At 41.2% G+C, this 21,499-nt stretch overlaps 3 protein-coding genes across 5 annotated transcripts; 2 read left to right on the top strand and 1 right to left on the bottom strand.

The window, feature by feature from the left end:
• The first annotated feature begins 4,760 nt into the window (after nucleotides 1–4,760).
• Nucleotides 4,761–8,816, top strand: dhdh.1 (dihydrodiol dehydrogenase, tandem duplicate 1). The gene is made up of 7 exons (XM_034116831.1): nucleotides 4,761–5,064; nucleotides 5,167–5,278; nucleotides 5,371–5,534; nucleotides 6,548–6,800; nucleotides 7,421–7,545; nucleotides 7,730–7,880; nucleotides 8,241–8,816. Exons 1-7 carry the CDS (start codon nucleotides 4,975–4,977, stop codon nucleotides 8,348–8,350), a joined length of 1,005 nt encoding a protein of 334 aa, XP_033972722.1. The 5' UTR covers nucleotides 4,761–4,974; the 3' UTR covers nucleotides 8,351–8,816.
• Nucleotides 8,817–9,746: 930 nt separating this feature from the next.
• Nucleotides 9,747–14,247, top strand: LOC117471749. 3 transcript variants are annotated; one of them, XM_034116961.1, is made up of 8 exons: nucleotides 9,747–9,836; nucleotides 10,631–10,742; nucleotides 10,906–11,069; nucleotides 12,206–12,365; nucleotides 12,577–12,614; nucleotides 12,746–13,055; nucleotides 13,350–13,457; nucleotides 13,659–14,247. In XM_034116961.1, exons 1-7 carry the CDS (start codon nucleotides 9,747–9,749, stop codon nucleotides 13,421–13,423), a joined length of 948 nt encoding a protein of 315 aa, XP_033972852.1. In that variant the 3' UTR covers nucleotides 13,424–13,457; nucleotides 13,659–14,247. The 3 variants fall into 3 exon arrangements, with proteins under 3 accessions (XP_033972852.1, XP_033972851.1, XP_033972850.1); XM_034116960.1 differs by having other exon boundaries at nucleotides 13,564–14,247; XM_034116959.1 differs by having other exon boundaries at nucleotides 13,557–14,247.
• Nucleotides 14,248–17,812: 3,565 nt separating this feature from the next.
• LOC117471748 lies at nucleotides 17,813–21,186 on the bottom strand. Its single transcript, XM_034116958.1, has 7 exons — nucleotides 20,543–21,186; nucleotides 19,758–19,869; nucleotides 19,427–19,581; nucleotides 19,122–19,281; nucleotides 18,862–18,917; nucleotides 18,420–18,729; nucleotides 17,813–17,909 (listed from the first exon to the last, which is right to left on the bottom strand). Exons 1-7 carry the CDS (start codon nucleotides 21,026–21,028, stop codon nucleotides 17,845–17,847), a joined length of 1,344 nt encoding a protein of 447 aa, XP_033972849.1. The 5' UTR covers nucleotides 21,029–21,186; the 3' UTR covers nucleotides 17,813–17,844.
• Between the last annotated feature and the right edge of the window lie 313 nt (nucleotides 21,187–21,499).

Here is a 21,499-nt window from a genome sequence, read left to right as displayed (position 1 = left end):
TTGTTCTAGTTTTAGAGTTTTGAATGTTTGCCTTGAAATCCTCTTTCATTCCCTTCAAAAAGAAATTGTATTCGCAAGATCATTAGTTGAATTTGAGTTCAAGGGTTTCACTGTTGCAAAGTCATTGTGAATGACAAAGGGGAGGCAGAGTCTTTTTGACAGCAAGATACACTGAATAAAATGACATGACAAAGTGTGAAACTAAACTGTCCGCTGTGATCAACCACCTTCACAGGCACAATGATCCACCCCCTCTAAGGGAACCGTCGTGACCGGTCATGTGACCCGTCAGATGCCATTCTTCCATGTCCTGGTGGAAGAGGGACGCAGACAAGAGATGATGCATGCATTTCTAATCAAATAAAGACAGTGAGAAGTGATAGGAGTGGAAGGCAATCCTGGCCGTGCTGAATTAATGAGGCGCCGGCTTCCTTCAGCATGCCAGCTCTCTGAATGACTCGGCTCATCACTGTTCGCTCTCTGGATTCGTCTGTACCTTCCCTGGGCCGGGCTCAGAGACCCAGGGCCCCAAACTCCACCCTGTGAAATTCAGTCTTCATTAAATCTGAAAAAATAGTAAGATTGCAGGCATTTTCTCCTCATTACCTTGATTTTCTTTCAAAGATTCAAAGGCTGCCAGATTAGGAAAAAACAACTATTTACACATTTTTGAATAACATTGCAATATTATTTGGTGAAATAAAGAGAAGGATCATTTAAGGTTATTGACATTTATCAAAGTTATTCACATTAATGAGATTCTATACCAAAAAGGGATTTTTTTGTAAGTATGCGAATACTATAGGCCACAACTTCTCTGCAGCACCACACTACTTCATTCAGATATTATCACTCATTTAGCCTTTCCCAAATATTACAATATACACTAGTTTGCATTGCAATTACGATAACATTTCCATTAATTCTGCAGCCCTAAAAGGCTTTAATATCATATGCACAATAGTTACAGCATAGTTTTGTCAGTCCGAGGCTCCTACAACAATGCAAAATACTAAGACTTATAGAAATAAAATAGTGCAAGAGACATAATGTTGCATGTAAGAGCAAGCAGGGCGACCCTTTTCAAGTCCTCTCCAGAACACCCTCCTCTGAGCACCTGAGCCCCTGAGCTGCGTGCCAGTCTGCTGGAAGTCACGTCAGGCAGCACAGAACTAATTCATGGCTTCACACCAATCCAAAGCCGTGTTGCCCTCACCCCGCAGGTTACAACTCCTCCCTCTCACTTCTACTTCTTTTCTTAACACCTGTAGTGATGTCACGAAGAAGCTCTGCCAGAGAAAAGCTTCTGTGTCCTGGATCCTTAAAACAAAAAAATAAAAAGTACAAATTACTCAAAGAGAAGTTGGGCATTCCCATGGCAACCAGGTCCTGTGGTACAGTATAGGCAGGGATATCAGGCCAAGCCCAATGCCATTTGCATACAAATTGCCCAGCTGGCACCTTGTTGTTATGACAACGGCACACAGTTCCCAGAATTCATTTGGAAGTGAAATACAAAAGGAAAGTAGCCAGCGAGGAGACTCATTGATAAAATTCCTATTCCTTTCTGATTATGACATTGCTGACACTAAGTTCTCATGTGCGTCCAATCAGCATTTAGAACCTGCAGGAAATGAGGACAATAATCATATACTGAAGACTGGAATTATCGGACAAGATAATTACTATGATGCATGTTGAATTGAATGCAATATTAAATCTGTATGTATATGTACAATGTGTTTAATTACAGATCTGTTCACGATTTGGTTAATTAATGACTGAGCCTACAATAGATTTTCCTTTATAACAAACTCAACAAATGTTAAATAAGCCCTGGCAGTAGTGCTTCAGTCTTCTCCTTAGTTTTGCAAACCTTTATGTAATTCCTTACAATGAGCCATGCCAGATCCTCAGAGCTTGAGAGAGAAAGTAAACTCTGCTGACAACACAGTGTCCTCTACTGGCTGCATGAGGCAGGGAGTTTACACAACCGCCTGTCTGTCTAAACGGATAATATGTAGCTCAAGGGCAACTGAGCGGATGCTTTTCCATAGTCATCGTGGCTCAGCTTACTGGCCAGTTAAAAAGCCCTGCTGTGGGCAGCATATCTATTTATCCCAGCGAGTCCCACGAGACTCTAGTTTAATCATTGGCTTCTGTTTGGCTGTCAGACCATCGCAGGCTAATCAGTGCCTCTCTCAGTGGGAACAAAGCAGCTCCTGGTCCCAATACTTGACCTGTACCTCGAGTGCTAGAGTGCTGATCTGTGGGCAAGGTGAAAATATGAACAACTCTGCACTTTTCCCCCTTCATCGTGTTAATGATGAGAGCCCCACTGATAGCCCTGTTATAGATTGTTAGAGAAAACCTGTGAAAATCACTCGAGCCCGGAGTGAAAGGCCTGCTTCAGCAACAACACAACAATATATGTGTGTGTGTGTGTGTGTGTGTGTGTGTGTGTGTGTGTGTGTGTGTGTGTGTGTGTGTGTGTGTGTGTGTGTGTGTGTGTGTGTGTGTGTGTGTGTGTGTGTGTGTGTGTGTGTGTGTGTGTGTGTGTGCGTGCGTGCGTGCGTGTGTGTGCGTGCGTGTGTGTGTGTGTGTTGCACCCTTTACCTCAGGGTGGGAGCAGAGCGAAGGTGACACATCCTGCCTCCCCAGCATATAAATTGAGGAGCCTTCTCGCTGAGGTGCCGCTGGCTCCAAGGCACGACAGTTTAGTCAGGGTTGCCAACTTTGGGTACCTGGCTGGAGTGAGATTTTGATATCATGGGTTTAATTCGGTTTAATTACACAAATGCGCACGAAATGACTGCTATCGTGTCAGCAGCAGGACCTTGGCATATAGGATATATATACAATATATACAAATACACAATATTGGACACAGACTATAAAGGGCACACAGTTTCATTCACTAATGAAAGTCAAACATGTTTGTTTCCACTGTTTTATTGTGTGCCTGTCGCGATAAGCAATTAATTGACTTATTGTACGATAAATAAAAATGAACTCGATAACTTTTCTGACCTCGATAAATTGCCATTTACATGAGGATGTGACTAGCAGTTTGAAAGGATGTACTTGAATTATTATTATATATTATCATTATGTCAGTGGTCTAAAATGGTCATACAACGGTGCCGACAATATTATCGTTTAACGCAATCATTTCCGGGAAAATGTATCCAACAAAATGTATTATCGTGAGAGGCCTATACATGAAACACACACACACAAACAAATCTACAGACTTACTCCAAACTGCCACATATATGAATTAACACACTCTCACTCTCATATACTCTTTGACTCTATTTTGGCCTAGTAGAACAATAAGCAGCAGACTTTTACTTTTTTATCATTTCTACTGGATCTTAGATCTGCGCATGCGCAATACGGGTCGGCAGTTGCGGCTCCAGAGTATTTTTGTTGGGTAATCTATGGTAGGGCTAACCCATACAGTGGTGGGGCTCAAGTCGGTATTTGCAATGTAATTACATACACGCTCCCCCCGACAGTGAAACGCCACGCGTGAGGTTTAGATTATTTCCCTGTCTCAATCCAAATTGAACTGTATGAAATAAAAAGGCACATTTGTCTTGTAGTAAATAAAAAGGGCGACCTGGAGCCAATCCTGCAATTTCCCCACAGGTGAAAGAGTTGAGATGCTGAAGACCCAACCCCTGCAGGGGGGTCTGGGGGGATTCTCCCCCAGGAGATTTTTTGAAATACTAACATAAAATACACATTCTGGTACTCTCTTGAGAAGAAAAATAAATACATCTATTACTACATGACATGTTTAAAAAAAATGAATGCCATTTTAGTTTTTTGTTACTTTGTTCTGAAAGCTGAACCTGCTGCTCCTCAGAGAAGAGGGAAGAGGCTGTGTGAATTACTTTACATTGTGGATAAGGGTGGATAGCCCCCATTGTTCTGTGTGTCAAAATGAAAGACAGCCCACACACCTATCAATCATCAAACCGTGGGGTCTTATTTCATTACGTGTTGATTTCTATCAACAGCGAGTCTGCATCGGTGCTGACTTGAGACTGGTCTCTACCTGACCGAAGTCACGCTGTGTGTGTCCGTCAGGAAACACGCTGTTTACAAGTAGTTCCAGCAAACATCCACTGATAAATTGCGATGTTAACAACCTCATGATAACCTCATATTTTTTTTAACTTAGGATCGTACCTGTGTTTAGTCTAGAAAAAGGTAAATGTGTGCATTTTATTATAAAGTTGTGTATATTTACAGACTGTTGCAAAAACTAAGAAGCTTATAAACATCAGGTTTAAAACTAAAAGAGCTTTACAAATAAGTAACACAATGAAAGATGTTTGGAGTTTTATTTGAGTTCTTAATTTACATTTTTTGTCTAAGAGATGCTGATTTGAAACCGTTGTTACATAGGCCTACAGTTACGGCATTTCCTGTTTCTGCCGGAGAGAGGGGAGTTTGTCCCAAAGCTTGCCGCTGTATTTACTCCCTCCATCTGACAGGAGGGAGCCTCATTCAGCTGCGAGTGTGGCTACAGACGGAGTTCACTCCGTCACGGAGGGGTAGGGTCGAGGGAGTGGTTTGGGATTGGGCCGTACTACCGCAAAAGTATTCTCCGTCGGGACTTCCTGCAACAACATCACGCCGTTATCGTGATTCTGATTGGCCAGAAGACATTATCAAAGATGTTCTATTGAGAAGACGATCACTACGTGACAAAAGTTTTCAAAACCGTTTCTAGTCTTCGGTATTCTTGTTTTTGGCGTGAGAATAGTTTGGGCAGGGTGAGAGCGTGAGATTGAGAGTGAAAGCGTGTGTCACACGCCAGATGCGTGAGAGTTGGCAACCCTGGTTTAGTGTGTTTCTCTCCCTGAACGTGCAACCTTTCCCAAGGTCACAACTCGCCAGCAGCTCAGATCTTTACTCAAGCACCATCGCACTCATTTGTCACTTACCATCCAATCCAACATGGCGACCCGATGGGGACTCTGTGGTGCGGGGAAGATCAGCCATGACTTCAGCGTGGCCATGAAGACTCTGCCACCTGGAGATCACCAGGTACTCTATCCAAAAAAGCCCACAACCTTCACTGTCACACTGTTCTCCTGCTGACAGAGCAACACTGTGATTAATGTGTGTGTTTTTCTCTCTTTCGCACAGATAGCAGTCATTGCATCGAGGAGCCTGGAACGTGCCAAAGAGTTTGCCAACATGCATGGTATTCCTAAGGCTTACGGCAGCTATGAGGAGCTGGCCAACGACCCGGACATTGGTGAGTAAAGAGCTGTCAGGCTGCACGGGCAGAGATAATGGCTTGTTGTGTTGCTGTTTGAAGCTGAGCCTGGAACATCTGTGTCCTCGCAGACATGGTGTACGTGGGAGTGCTGCACACAGAGCACTGGAGGGTGGGTCTGCTGTTCCTCAAGGCCGGGAAGAACGTGTTGTGTGAGAAACCTTTCGCCATGAACTCCAGGCAGGTGAAAGACCTCGTCGCCACAGCCAAGAAAAACAATGTCTTCCTCATGGAGGTAAGGATGACGGTATACAGCCTTGTAGAAACTTTGACATGGGGCCATTGCAGGTGCAGGTTAAAAGCCAACACAACACAAACACATCACAAAACATTTGGATGTGTTTAGAGATAATATTTCAAGTTTAACCTCGTCATCATACAGACATCTTGTAAAATCGGATGTATAAAATCGTTTTTAAAAGAAAAAAATAACAAAAAAGTGTTTTTATGTTGGCTTTAAATCCATGTTTTGGAACTAAGCTTGGTGCTATTTACTTTCCAACTAAAACTAGATGAGAACGTGTAGCTTAGTGTAACATAAAGGCTGCACATTTGTCATCTGAGTGATGACAAAGCATAGTTGCTGCTGGTCCGTTTACATGCATAAAAACCTTCATAACACACAAGGGGACGGGTAATAACCAGAAAAGCATGACATGGGCCCTTTAAAATGCTAATCGGACAGATTTAGAGCTGCTGGTTTATGGATGTTGTCCCATGAGAATAAACAGGGCTGGCAATTATCTGTTTTTCTGATTTAATACCAAGCTAAGCTAACCAGCACGAATATTTACCGACGTGAGAGTATAGTCCATTTTGTCATATAACTCTCTGCAGGAAAGCAAATAAGAGTTTTCCTATTGTGTAGATTAGAACTATGACTTAAACCCTTTGTAGCAGGTGGTTTGATACAAGTAAGTGTACACATATTAAAATTTAATTTTAAGTGGATATCTCATTGCATTTGAACTCAGCAGTGGCATGATGGTGCAATGAGGGCAGATATTTTAAGCACAGGAGATTAATGTAGGAAGCAAAACCCTGAACGTCCTGGGAATATTTATGACTCATGGTGCAGTAAAACATCTTGTCATGTCATGTTTAACCAGCACATCTGCCACAGCAGTGCACAGGAGTAGGAGGAAGTGGGGAGCTCAGCTGTGGTAATAAACTGCTGCCTGGGTGAAGCTCCAGTCTGAGCTGTTTACTGTTGCAGCGGTGCTAGGTTGTCTGCTCTGCCCCTCTCAGGCCATCTGGTCCCGCTGCTTCCCCCTGTATGCTGAGGTGCGCAGGCTGCTGGCGGAGGAGGCGGTAGGGGAGGTGAAGCTGGTGAAGGCCTACTTCGGCTCCCCACAGCTCCACATCCCCCGCTCGGTGGAGAAGGAGCTGGGAGGTGGCGCACTGCTGGACATCGGAGTGTACTGCCTGCAGTTTGTGCTGATGGTGTTCAACGGAGAGAGGCCGGAGTCCATCCAGGCCACAGGGGTGCTGCTCGACTCAGGTATGATTCAGCACACAGCAGTATATAGTTGTATGCAGATTTGTATCATTACCCACACAGCATGAATCAGAGATTACAAAGTGGTTATTGAAAGCATCAAAAATAAAGTCCAAAAGGAAGTAAGAACCCCTACTGGGAAGCAGAAGAAACTTACAGAAAATCTCTTTTTTTATGAATTGTCCAAAAAGTAAACACCTCAGGGAAGAATTCTCCACACAGAAAATCCCAGACTTATCTTTAAAATGTCAGACTAATCCAAATCCTCCCCGGGGGAATACAGTAATACAGTCATAGTGACAGGGGAATATGTAACTGCATGTCTCACAGCAGCAAGATAACCTTCAATTTAAGTCCACACTATTCATGTAATGAGCATTTTCTTATCTTTTACTTACCTTACCTAAGTTTTCGTTTTGTACAGCTGTGACCTTTTCTTTTGAATCAGAAGGTGATGCCAGTAAAGCTGAATAGAAGTGGACTGATTTGACCCAATTGTAGTTTGCTGAAGAGCCGTGTATTAAAATGACCTGAACTGAACTGAATGGAACTTACTCAACAGTAATATTCATACCATTTATTCAACCCATGTTTCAATGCGTTACTTTTCAAATGTTTTGCAGGAGTGGATGAGTCAGTGGTTGTTGTGATGAAGTTTTCCAGGAACAGGATGGCCTTCTGCACATTTTCAATTGCTGTCCGGCTTCCCAACGATGCTGTCATCGCCGGCACTAAGGGCTCCATTAAAGTACGCTATGCTAGTCTTTCACATGAACATTGTACTTAATCAAGAAATGATTGAGACATGCAAAAACTGAGTTGACTGCTAATTAGTTTCACGTTTAATTAGATATCCATACCAACTGCATTTGATGATGCACGAGTTGAGTAATTGGATTAACACAAACATGCATTTCCTGTTCTCCCTTCAGGTTCTTGGCCCCATGCACTGCCCTACCACACTCGTAGTGAACGACAAAGAGTTGGAGTACCCGCTGCCCGAACCTGGCCTCCCTTTGAATTTCGACAACAGCACCGGGCTTCGCTTTGAGGCAGAGGAAGTGAGGCAATGCCTGCTTAAAGGTACGTCATGACAAAAGGAAAGTGTATTTGTCTTCGAAGAGATAAAAGGTAGGTTGAGTTTGAAAGAAAGAAGCTGCAATTCAATGAAACAGAGGCTTACCTGGAGCTTCTTGTGGATATTTGCATGAAAACACAAACACACTCATCAGATTGATTCCGAATCAATGCTGTTATCAGTCCTTGGATGTCCTCCGGCTTACATCACGCTCCTATTGGTTTGCCTCCTATGTACATTTACATAATCTTTACATCCTTGCTTTGATGTTTTAATGTTGCATTGTGAGCGTTTGTATAATTTAACCGTGGTTATAAACAGGCGTGTGTGTCAGATTTTCCTGTGAAACTCCTTTTTATCCGCAGGACTTAAGGAGAGCCCACGGATGCCTCTGGCAGACTCGGTCTTACTGACAGAGATCATGGATGAAATCAGGAAGCAGGTGGGAGTTGTCTTCAGTCAGGACAGCCAGTAACATACCTCTGAAGATGGGATGTTTCACCTGACCTAAACCAACTCAGACGGAACAGAGGGAGCTGCTCGGGGCGGGCTTTGAATCTTTGGTATTAGCAGATCACTCATTGCACCGTGTGACAACTGTGACCTGGATAACAAACTGCTGCCACCAAATGAATATACAATCTGGATATTATTAGAATTTATGTAAATCTTGGATGGCTTAATTACGGTCTGTTTTCATTTAAATGCATCTTTTAGACACATTAGAGCTCCAAACATTGTAATTTCCCCCAAGATTGATCATATTTGATACAGTACACGACAAAATGTGACACTGTCAGTTTAAAAATGTCCTAAACCAGATAAATCACCATGTAAACAACCCATGTCCTGTAATCAAGTTGTAGAGTCTTACCAAAACAAACCCATCTGTCAGTGCAGGCTGTGTGATTGATGAATCCAATAAAGGAATGATTGTGAAAGCCTTGTTTCATTTCAAATATCATCCGCTGGAGAGAAGAGGAGACTTCGAGTGGCACTTTTAAATCAAAGTGTCACGTCTGACCCCTGCAGCCGTGTACAAATAGACTCATGTACTCCATACAAAAATAGGTTGCACTGTCTGCTTTTCAAGGTTAGGACGGAGGAAGGCCTTTATGAGTCAGCAAAGTGCATGGCTCATTTAATAATGGTTGTAACCTTTTGGGCTCATATAGGACTCTGGAGGCTGTCTCTATACAGTCCATGAATGCAAAATGGGAACATTCTCATGCACTGCCATTATTGTGCATGTTGTAGTTGGTAATTGAATAATAATTAACACTTTGAAGGGTAGTAATCAAGAAGTTAAAAGTGTGAGGACATTATTAACAATGACATGCTCATTTATTTGTCTATTGTGTGCCGTTTTGTGCCACAGCATCGACATATTAAATGTTCTTATTTAATAAAGAGGTTAAATTAATTGACCATTCAGCCTCAAGCATTACATGAATAAACATACTGTGGACTAACAAACAATCCCAGTATTTGTCACCTCTAACCAGAACCAACAGGGCTGTTAAAATCATGTTAAGTCAAAATGAAATACAGAATAAGGTAACAGACATATGTAGTCAAATAGTAGATAATACAAATATACCAAAAGTAATTGCAATGGTTAAAACTACAACTCTGTGTCACTAGCAGGGAAGAAAAGGAGATCAGATAGGATAAGAGAAAAACAAGACAACAGTTTTTTCTAGTGTTATGGTCCCTCTCTGGAGGTCACGTTTTTGTACAAATCCTCATGTTATTTTTGTGCACAGTCACACAGTTAAATATGATACTGCGGCTCCACCTTGTGGCAGAAGAGTGCCACTGTTTTATATAAAGTCAGATTTCCAACTCAATCTGATTATTTCCTGTCCAACATGGCTACCAGGTGGGGAATCTGCAGCTCGGGGAGGATCAGTCATGACTTCACTGTGGCTCTGAAGACCCTTCCTCCTGAAGACCACCAGGTAGTACCAGCAGCAGCAGCAGAAGCGCACACACATTTAAATATTTAGTTTGCAACACGTCTCGACTACAGTCTATACACAGAACCCAGCTTTTCGCTCCGTGCAGAGTGTGTGTATCCGCTGACAGTTCACACACATTTCTTACAGTCTATGGTTAAAGTAAAATCCAGTGTTGATGATGTGCAACATGCAGCTTTAAAGAGTTTATAGACATTTCAAACTACAGTCTGCGGCGTCGCCTGGAAGCCCCGAATGTTTTTTCTGTAGCCCCGGACAATTCTCCCTCAATAATATGATACATTAACCGTGCTTTACCTAAACCTCATCATGACACTAGAGAGGACGGCAGGATTGTAATTTCCCGTGTTCAGTGAATGCAACAGAGGCAAGCAGCGGTGCCAGCAGGGACCGTGTTGTTAGCATCTGGTTAGCTAGCTGCACTAGCGGACATAAGGAGCTGTATGTTCCACAACAAGCTAGAGTGTTTAGATAGTTAACTTTAGTCTAAGTTATCTCAGTGGGTCTCAAACGGTTTGGTCACTCACGAATTATGTAAAATATTATTTCCGAGGCACACCTTCATACGATCATTATAATTAAAAAAAAATAAGAGAATAAATGAAAAACAGTTATGAAATACTATATGACAGTAAAACAAGAATACAGTTTAAAAGGGGAGTGATTAGTAAAATATCCATAAAGAAAGACCTTCTATTTCTGGGGGCTTTTCATTAAGGTGGAACAGGATTAGCCTACCTTGTTGTGGTGAATAATATTATAAACTGGATTTACAGGTTGTGGCTGTGGCAGCTCGTGAATTAGAGGATGCACAGGAGTTTGCCACAAAGCACAGCATCTCCCGAGTTTACGGCAGCTATGAGGAGCTGGCCAGAGATCCAGACATAGGTTAGTTTCTTTCAGACCTGGGTCACATCAGATTGTTTGATGGCGCTTTTACTACTCTTGTATTCAGTTTGAACCACAACTGTCTTGATTTCCTGTGGGTTTTTTACTGTAATATGTTGACATCACTGCATGATCTCTGGTTTGTGTCTTTTTGTGAATGCAGATGTTGTGTACATTGGAGTTATCCACCCCTACCATCTGAGCACTTGCCTGCTCTTCACAAATGCCAAGAAGAACGTGCTGTGTAAGAAGCCGCTGGCCATGAACACCAAGAGGGTGAAGGAGTTCCTGTCCTCTGCCAAGAGGAATGATGTCTTTCTCATGGAGGTAAGGATGGAGTCAGTCCAAACAAATACATGTACAATTTGCAATAGCTTTAGTCTGTCTCCTACGGTGGCCGTCAGGTGCAAACGCGGAACAACGGCCAAAAACGCATACATAAGCAGGAAACACCAGCAAATAATGAAATGAATAACAAACAAACCCTGAAAACAAACACAACCAAAAAACGCTACATTTACAGAAATGATGCAAACTAAATACAACACAACAGAAAAACGCTGCAAATACAAAAACGATATGCAAAGTCAAAAACACATACAAACCCAAAGAAAACCTGCCACACGCAATACATGTTCAGTGTCTATTCTTTGTATATTTACTGCAGTTTTTCATGTATACCAGTAGTCTGATACAATATGTACAGTTTGAAAGGGTGTTAAATGAAATGTGGTGATGATTAATGTGTTTTGTGTTAATGTAATAGCAGTTAAAACAGGACCGGTCAAATTTGACAGAGAACACCAAAGTAAGGGGGGGAAAACGAAGACAATAGGAGGGTTAAGTGGACAAAGTCGTCAATATATAAGAAGGTACGTTTTGTTTTGTTTTGATACATAGAGCGTCATATTTACGTAGCTAGCGTTATCGTGTTTGATAAAAGAGCTTGCAAGAGACAGCATTTTGCACCTAAATGTAACTCTTGACATAATATAGATATAGTATAGAAGGTGCAGAGAGGAGAACTCAAAGTGAAAAGGAGGGAAGAGCATATAGCACTAGTTAAACACCAATTATATAATAATAATACTACATTTGATTTCTAAGCGCTTTTTCAGGTGCTCAATGACACTTTACAGTGGTGATAAAAAGGAAATAAAATAAAATATTAAAACAGCAACACAACATAATTCACACATTAAAAGCCAGTCTGAAGAGGTGTGTTTTGAAGGTGGGGGGGTCGGTGCAGTCTCAGATGTTTAATGGAAGTGAGTTCCAGAGGGAGGGGGCAGCGATGGAGAAGGCTCTGTCCCCCCAGGTTCGGTGCTTGGTTTGTGTGGGGATAGACAGGAGGTTGGCTTCTGATGAGTTCATTAAAAGACCCTTCTTTAATACTATTATAATATTTAGTTAGCCACTCTTTTTGACTTAACCTAGCTGTCCTACATTTTATTTCTCCACAGATGCACTGTCCATTCTGTGGGTCCAGCGTGACAGCTCCCCATGGCTTTTGTGGTGGCTGTGGCGGAGACATCACGTTTCTAAAGGATATGCCTAACAAAGTCCCTGAGGAGATGCCCACCACTAGTGCACATCTAAGTGCACAGCCTAGCACCAGTGCAGGTAAATAGGTTTGATTACCGAAAAATAAGTATTTATAGAAAACTTGGTTTAAAGTTTGAATTCTGTTATTATACAAATACATCTCTAAACTATGTGGCTTACCTACTGTTGAATGTGTTCTAAGATGTTCCACAGAAGGGATGTTGAGGATGAGACTCCTATTGAACATAATGATGAGTAATTCATGTTTTATTCCTGTGTTTTTTTGTAGGGTCCTTATATGGGGAAATACAAAAGAAAATAGTGAAGGTATGCAACGTTTTCTATTATGAATACATCTGTAATTCACATCTGGTCACCACACTCATATAATGTCCGAAGACTTTAGCATATTCATTTTTAAAATATTTTATTCATTTGCATGTTATTGTCTTTTGCAGATTTCTGTTGGAGTAATGAGGATGATGGATGGCTGCCTTAGACCTGTGAGAGGGACGTTACTCCCCCTTGATGTTGAACCGCAATGGTCATGTCAAGAACTGTTGACTGCTGCCATAAAAAAGCAGAAAGCTTTTAACCAGGTCGTGGAAGATGGTGCCCATGTTTTGTTGTACCCTGATGTGAGGGAGGTTACAAATATCCCCGGAACGGACATCCCTTTCACAGTGGAGATGTACAAAAAGACCAGTGGAAAGCCCTACCAACGAATTAAGTTGTACACCTGTACTGTTGAAGACTTTGAAAACAGTTGTAAGTGCTTCTGACATATATTCCCCCTTGTTTAAAGCACTAAACTGTATAATAATTCAAATGTAAACATAACAGTTGTGCTGTCTATATTTCTTAACACAATTCATTCCACCCATCATTCCTTTCTCTTCGTGGTTGAACTTAAATTTCACAAAAATGTTGTGTTTCGATTTAATCCTTTCTGATTGATGTCAATGCAATAATTCAGGATTCAAACCAACATTTGATGATAGGTACAGACGGAGGGGAACAATTCTTTTTATAGTATTAATCATGACACTTTTATTTTCTTAGGTTACACTGGAACAACTTCAAGTGAAGACGACGGTGTGGTCCGTGTACATTTGCCGTTCCAAATGTTCCGATAGAGAGCACTCCAAGAATGGACAACAGTTTGCCAGGGTAAAATAAAACGTTGTCAACATATTATTTTGTGCCACAAGAAGCACAATGTTTTAACAGTACAGTAGTTTGAATATATTTGTTGTTTACCTTTATCAGACCTCAGGCACCCTAAATCAGCATCTGATATCAATCTTGATATTTAAAAAAGCAAAAAACGAACAGGACTCCTCCTCAGTGACATCCTGATGTTCTCAACAGGATTAAACACCCTGCCACCGTCTGGAATTCAGCCGAGACCCCAATAGATTTTTCAGCGGACATCTCGCTTTCCAATCGGCAGAACCTGCTCAAACACATGTCAAGCACCTACGAACAGTTTGAAAGCAACATGGACTTTGGAATCAGAAATCCGCCTGGTTTTGGACTTTATTAAGTGTGCTAGTGACTTATCCGACCGGCCCACCTCGGTGCCGCAAGTAAATACCGCTAGTGAATTGTCAACGGGGTGGGGGGGTGCTAGTGACTTATCCGACCGGCCCACATCGTCCGATCGGCCCACTTCAGTACCGGCCCCTGCTCCCAGGTCAAGGGTTGCATTAGATCACTCGTTTTTTGAAGGTTCTAAAATTGTTCCTGGAAGTGGTCGTCTCCACATGGACTGTTGGTCGAGTTCAGTACAAACTGGTCCAAGTCGTCTTATGGGACTGGGAACCCACAGTCAGTTCCACCGTACCTGGATGTGAAATATGCACACAAACAGTTTATTATTCACATGTACAAAATTGTTCTTAAAATCTTGTTTTGTTGTTGAACTTGTTTGAAAATTAAAAAAGTTACTGTCACATAATAGTAGACATTATTTGAGTAATAACTGACATGAGGTGAACAGATTATGACACAATCTTAATTTATAGGGAAAAATGTACTTTGGGGCAACTGATTTTTTCTTTGAATTTTAGGCAGTTATTAAAAATAAATCTATACAAAAATTAAGAAATGTTTAATTGATAGAAACAAACCTGTGTGGCAGGTTGTACATGACATCTGGATTTTCAGATGAACAACGAGAGGTCTGATAATATGCGTGTTCCACTTCTCCCTGCATTCGTCAAGGTCCCTCTGTAGCACACCCATGAAGACAAACCGCACTAGGCATGTGTGCGCATGACTGCCACTGAAGTGATGTCTTTCTCTCAGGTCATTCATGAGATCCATCCAAAATTGAGACCTGAAGAAACAGATTCAAATGAGAGCTTTTTTTGTATACATTGATGATTTCCATGGGATGGGATTCAAAATAAATATATAAAACACATTCATCAAATAACAGTAAACCTGTGGTATGAAATAGTAATACTTTTAAGAACTTTATGAAGGAACAGAGAGAGATAAAGGGGTAATCTGTGTCTTAACTGATGATTCCGATCAATTACATTTAAAAGGAAATCAACCACATAGATGGTGCAGAGTTTAGTTGTAAAACAATTATTTTAGGAGATAGGAACTAATACACTGAAATTACATTACTTTTGATAGATTGACTATGTTCACTGTCAAGGATGTACAAAAAAAAAAAGAAGCACCACACCTGTCTTCTGAAGTACGACCACCAGCTTTCAATTCTTTGATTTGCTGTTGAAGAGCCATACATGTGACTGGCAGCCCCAGCTAAATGGTCAGTGTGTCTTGATCTTAAAGCACACTGGATGGCGGCCAATGTGCCGTTTTCAGTGCCACAGTCTGTATATATATTTGTTCTTGAGCATGTCTAATGCACACTACTATCCTGTAATTACTTTGTCCCTCTTCAAATTTTCTCTCTCTCTCTCTCTCTCTCTCTCTCTCTCTCTCTTCAAATGTCCTTTTTACTCACTATGGCACGTGTTATTTACCTGCACTTGATTCGTCATCTCTTAACAATGTTCTTCCCTCACTTTATCTTTTCACGTGAAGCTCTCCTCTCCTCAGCTGGTGTAGTCGTTAGGCACGCTAACGCTAGCTACGTAAATACATAGACGCTCTATGTAATAAAACAAAACTTACCTTCTTATATATTGGCTTTGTCCACTTAAATCAACTTTTTTTCCCTCCGGCTTCCATTTCCATCACTCGTTCTATCTGTCTATGTCTGGTCAGACATCGATCTGTTTCACGTAACGCGCCCCCTAGAGGCCTGGAGCACTTCCGCTATGTTTTGCATTTGTTTTTGGGTTTGTAGCTATGTATTTTTGACTTTGCATATCGTTTTTGTATTTGCAGCGTTTTTCTGTTGCGTTTGTTTTCGGGGTTTGTGTGTTGTATTTAGTTTGCATCATTTCTGTAAATGTAGCGGTTTTTTTGTTGTATTTGTTTTCAGGGTTTGTTTGTTTTTCATTATTTGCAGGTGTTTCCTGCTTATGTGTGCGTTTTTGGCCGTTGTTCCGCGTCTACACCTGACGGCCACCGTAGTCTCCTCCACTTTTCACATGCAAAATCAAACTTAACATTAAAACTTTCTAATGTAAGTCAACTACTAAATAAGATTACACAAAGCTAGCACTAAACTGTGACTGTGTGACTGCCTCCTGCCCCCCCCCCCAGGCTGTATGGACCAGATTCTTCCCAGCCTCAGTGGAGATCAGGCGGCTGGTGGACCAGGGGGAGGTGGGAGAGGTGAAGATGGTGAGGTCGGAGTTTGGCGTGCCGATTTCGCACGTGCCGAGGTCGGGCCAGAAGGAGCTGGGCGGAGGAGCAATTGACAGGAATAGTAGTGTGCATTAGACATGCTCAAGAACAAATATATATACAGAATGTGTCACTGAAAACGGCACAATGGCCGCCATCCAGTGTGCTTTAAGATCAAGACACACTGACCATTTAGCTGGGGCTGCCAGTCACATGTATGGCTCTTCAACAGCAAATCAAAGAATTGAAAGCTGGTGGCCATACTTCAGAAGACAGAGGTGTGGTGCTTCTTTTTTTTTGTACATCCTTGACAGTGAACATAGTCAATCTATCAAAGGTAATGTAATTTCAGTGTATTAGTTCCTATCTCCTAAAATAATTGTTTTACAATTAAACTCTTTACCATCTATGTGGTTGCTGATTTCCTTTTAATGTAATTGATCGGAATCATCAGTTAAGACAGATTACCCCTTTATCTCTCTCTGTTCCTTCATAAAATTCTTAAAAGTATTACTATTTCATACCACAGGTTTACTGTTATTTGATGAATGTGTTTTATATATTTATTTTGAATCCCATCCCATGGAAATCATCAATGTATAAAAAAAAGCTCTCATTTGAATCTGTTTCTTCAGGTCTCAATTTTGGATGGATCTCATGAATGACCTGAGAGAAAGACATCACTTCAGTGGCAGTCATGCGCACACATGCCTAGTGCGGTTTGTCTTCATGGGTGTGCTACAGAGGGACCTTGACGAATGCAGGGAAAAGTGGAACACGCATATTATCAGACCTCTCGTTGTTCATCTGAAAATCCAGATGTCATGTACAACCTGCCACACAGGTTTGTTTCTATCAATTAAACATATTTCTTAATTTTTGTTCAGATTTATTTTTAGTAACTGCCTAAAATTCAAAGAAAGAATCAGTTGCCCCAAAGTACATTTTTCCCTATAAATTAAGATTGTGTCATAATCTGTTCACCTCATGTCAGTTATTACTCAAATAATGTCTACTATTATGTGACAGTAACTTTTTTAATTTTCAACAAAACAACATTTTAAGAACAATTTTGTACATGTGAATAATAAACTGTTTGTGTGCATATTTCACATCCAGGTACGGTGGAACTGACTGTGGGTTCCCAGTCCCACAAGACGACTTGGACCAGTTTGTTCTGGACTCGACCAACAGTCCATGTGGAGACGACCACTTCCAGGAACAATTTCAGAACCTTCAAAGAACGAGTGGTCTAATGACCTTGACCTGGGAGTCCTGTGTTGCGAATCATATAAACATGAAGAACATGACTAATTTGTAAATTATAAGCCCAGCTTTCAATAAAGTCCAAAACCAGGCACATTTCTGATTCCAATGTCCATGTTGCTTTCAAACTGTTCGTAGGTGCTTGACATCGGTATTTCAATTGTGTTTGAGCAGGTTCTGCCGATTGGAAAGCGAGATGTCCGCTGAAAAGTCAATTGGGGTCTCGGCTGAATTCCAGACGGTGGCAGGGTGTTTAATCCTGTTGAGAACATCAGGATGTCACTGAGGAGGAGTCCTGTTCGTTTTTCTGTGAAGAAAAAGTAGTATTAGGTTTTTTTTAAATATCAAGATTGATATCAGACGCTGGTTTAGGGTGCCTGAGAGGTCTGATAAAGGTAGACAAAAAATGTATTCAAACTACTGTACTGTTAAAACATTGTGCTTCTTGTGGCACAAAATAATATGTTGACGTTTTATTTTACCCTGGCAAACTGTTGTCCATTCTTGGAGTGCTCTATCGGAACGGCAAATTTACATGGACCACACCGTCGTCTTCACTTGAAGTTGTTCCAGTGTAACCTAAGAAAATAAAAGTGTCATGATTAATACTATAAAAAGAATTGTTCCCCTCCGTCTGTACCTATCATCAAATGTTGGTTTGAATCCTGAATTATTGCATTGACATCAATCAGAAAGGATTCAATGGAAACACAACATTTTTGTGAAATGTACATTATATTGTTGACCGTCCTTTTCACTCTCACATTAGGATTTACATTGGGTCACAACAAACCAACATTGTTGTGAGAAAAAAGGTTTATTTAGAATTACAATCCTTAAGAGGGAATTTATATTTAGTTTGAACAGAAGGAAAGTTTGGAAGCTTTTGTTGATACTTAAATTCCGTTTCTTCTGCCACTATTCATAAAAGACCATTTGACCTCATAAGTTCAACCACGAAGAGAAAGGAATGATGGGTGGAATGAATTGTGTTAAGAAATATAGACAGCACAACTGTTATGTTTACATTTGAATTATTATACAGTTTAGTGCTTTAAACAAGGGGGAATATATGTCAGAAGCACTTACAACTGTTTTCAAAGTCTTCAACAGTACAGATGTACAACGCAATTCGTTGGTATGGCTTTCCACTGGTCTTTTTGTACATCTCCACTGTGAAAGGGATGTCCGTTCCGGGGATATTTGTAACCTCCCTCGAATCAGGGTACAACAAAACATGGGCACCATCTTCCACGACCTGGTTAAAAGCTTTCTGATTTTTTATAGCAGCAGCCAACAGTTCTTGACATGACCATTGCGGTTCAACATCAAGGGGGAGTAACCTCCCTCTCACAGGTCTAAGGCAGCCATCCATCATCCTCATTACTCCAACAGAAATCTGCAAAAGACAATAACATGCAAATGAATAAAAACATTGTTTAAATGAATACGCTAAAGTCTTCGGACATTATATGAGTGTGGTGACCAGATGTGAATTACAGATGTATTCATAATAGAAAACGTTGCATACCTTCACTATTTTCTGTTTCTTTTCCTTATATAAGGACCCTACAGCTGAGCTTCCTGCTACAAAAAAACACAGGAATAAAACATGAATTACTCATCATTATATTCAATAGGAGTCTCATCCTCAACATCCCTTCTGTGGAACATCTTAGAACACATTCAACAGCCACATAGTTTAGAGATGTATTTGTATAATAACAGAATTCAAACTTTTAAACCAAGTTTTCTATAAATACTTATTTTTCGGTAATCAAACCTATTTACCTGCACTGGTGCTAGGCTGTGCACTTAGATGTGCACTAGTGGTGGGCATCTCCTCAGGGACTTTGTTAGCCACATCCTTTAGAAATGCGATGTCTCTGCCACAGACACCACAAATGCCATAGGGAGATGTCACGCTGGACCCACAGAATGGACAGTGCATCTGTGGAGAAATCAAATGTAGGACAGCTAGGTTAAGTCAAAAAGAGTGGCTAACTAAATATTATAATAGTATTAAAGAAGGGTCTTTTAATTAACTCATCAGAAGCCAACCTCCATTTATTTGTTTGGACTGACTCCATCCTTACATCCATGAGAAAGACATCATTCCTCTTGGCAGAGGACAGGATCTCCTTCACCTCCTTGGTGTTCATGGCCAGCGGCTTCTCACACAGCACGTTCTTCTTGGCATTTGTGAAGAGCATCAGACGGTAGGGGTGGTACACTCCAATGTACACAACATCTGCATTCACAAAAAGACACAAACCAGAGATCATGCTGTGATGTTTTTCAATGTCAAAATATATATTACAGTATATAACCACAGGAAATCAAGACAGTTGTGGTTCAAACTGAATACAAGAGTAGTAAAAGCGCCATCAAACAATCTGATGTGACCCAGGTCTGAAAGACACCAACCTATATCTGGATCTCTGGCCAGCTCCTCATAGCTGCCGTAAACTCGGGAGATGCTGTGCTTTGTGGCAAACTCCTGTGCATCCTCTAATTTACGAGCTGCCACAGCCACAACCTGTAAATCCAGTTTATAATATTATTCACCACAACAAGGTAATCCTGTTCCACCTTAATGAAAAGCCCCCAGAAATAAAATGTGCTTGCAGAAACATGATAACACTGACTACTGGAAATGTGAACTTATTATTTCCATATTCAATTTTCTGTGTAAACTTAATAACTGAATGTTTCTCTTGCTAAAACTGTGCATTTCTCAGTGTTTGGAGGCAGCTATACTTTACAATAGTAACCCATTTATAGTCAGTTTAAAGATTCAATAAATATAGTCTTTCTAGCAAAATATTGTTTTTGAGTGGTACGCAGCTATTTAATATTTTTGCATTAATGTTTTCATTGTTGGGTACCGTAATTACTCGGTTATAGAGTAAAAATAAAAAGTAGGTGACCATTTAGTGTGTACTTTACGGTAAAAAAACAAAGCGTGCCAAAGTGTTAAAAAAGGCTGCAGACTGTAGTTTGAAATGTCTATAAAACTCTTTAAAGCTGCATGTTGCACATCATCAACACTGGATTAAGACTTTACTTTAACCATCTGTAAGAAATGTGTGTGAACTGTCCGCGGATACACACACTCTGCACGGAGCGAAAAGCCTCGCTGGGTTCTGTGTATAGACTGTAGTCGAGACGTGTTGCAAACTAAAGATTTAAATATGCGCTTCTGCTGGTACCTGGTGGTCTTCATGAGGAGGGGTCTTCAGAGCCACAGTGAAGTCATGACTGATCCTCCCCGTGCTGCAGATTCCCCACCTGGTTGCCATGTTGGACGAGTAGCATGTTCCTGCAGCCCCGGAGACCCTTCTCTCCCAAACACTAGCCCGCGGTGTTTGAGCAGTAAAGTGATTCCACTCAAACAGAGTTGGTACAGCTCCTTTCACAAGCCTCCTACGGCCATCAAGGGTTTTTGGCTCTATTAGTTGATCCGTGGCGAAGTGACGACTGCAGACCTTGGAGTGAGAGGAGATTGTGAAGTTATCGCGTCGTATGTTTACCAGCCACTGTCTTCGCAGCTCGAGTTCGGTCGGAAAGCCATGAAAACTTAGGACGCCGTTGCATTTAGCTGACGCCGTACAAAGTGGGACACAGCAGTGCTCGGAGTAGTTCTTCAATTGTCTTTGCAATTGTTCCGTTTTGAAAATCTTCCGTGGCAAACTCATATTTAATCCATAGATTTAAACTGACTAAAACTTTTGTGGACGATCTTCCGCTCAGCTACGCAGACCGGAAGCAGCCTAGCCGTATTACGTAGAAGCCGGAAGTACGCCTCAGACCCTAGTGCATTTAGCCCAAGGTTGCGTTCGAATACTCCAAAAAAACAGCTCCTAAATTCTAACCCTATCGTCTATTCCTTGACCTCGGAGTGAAACGTCATGGGGTTAAGGGATAGTGGATAGGAGAATTCAAAAGGATTTAGGAGAAGAGACTGCGGTACTTTAGAGAATCCGACTGCACTTTCACTATCCAACGTGTTTATGATGCGCCAGCAGAGGTCATAAATGTGCGCCTGCTGCTGTGGGGAAACTATGGAAACTACAGTTTTCTATACAGCGGACTACAACATGGATGTTTAATAAGAACGAGGGACTACTGTAAACTCATCTAGAGACTCTGCACCGTGCTCTGATGCT

Source organism: Trematomus bernacchii, unplaced genomic scaffold, assembly GCF_902827165.1.
Source record: "Trematomus bernacchii unplaced genomic scaffold, fTreBer1.1, whole genome shotgun sequence".
NCBI classification, from domain to species: domain Eukaryota; kingdom Metazoa; phylum Chordata; class Actinopteri; order Perciformes; family Nototheniidae; genus Trematomus; species Trematomus bernacchii.
The sequence above is the reverse complement of the archived record's forward strand: the minus strand, read 5'-3'. Positions and strand labels throughout refer to the sequence as shown.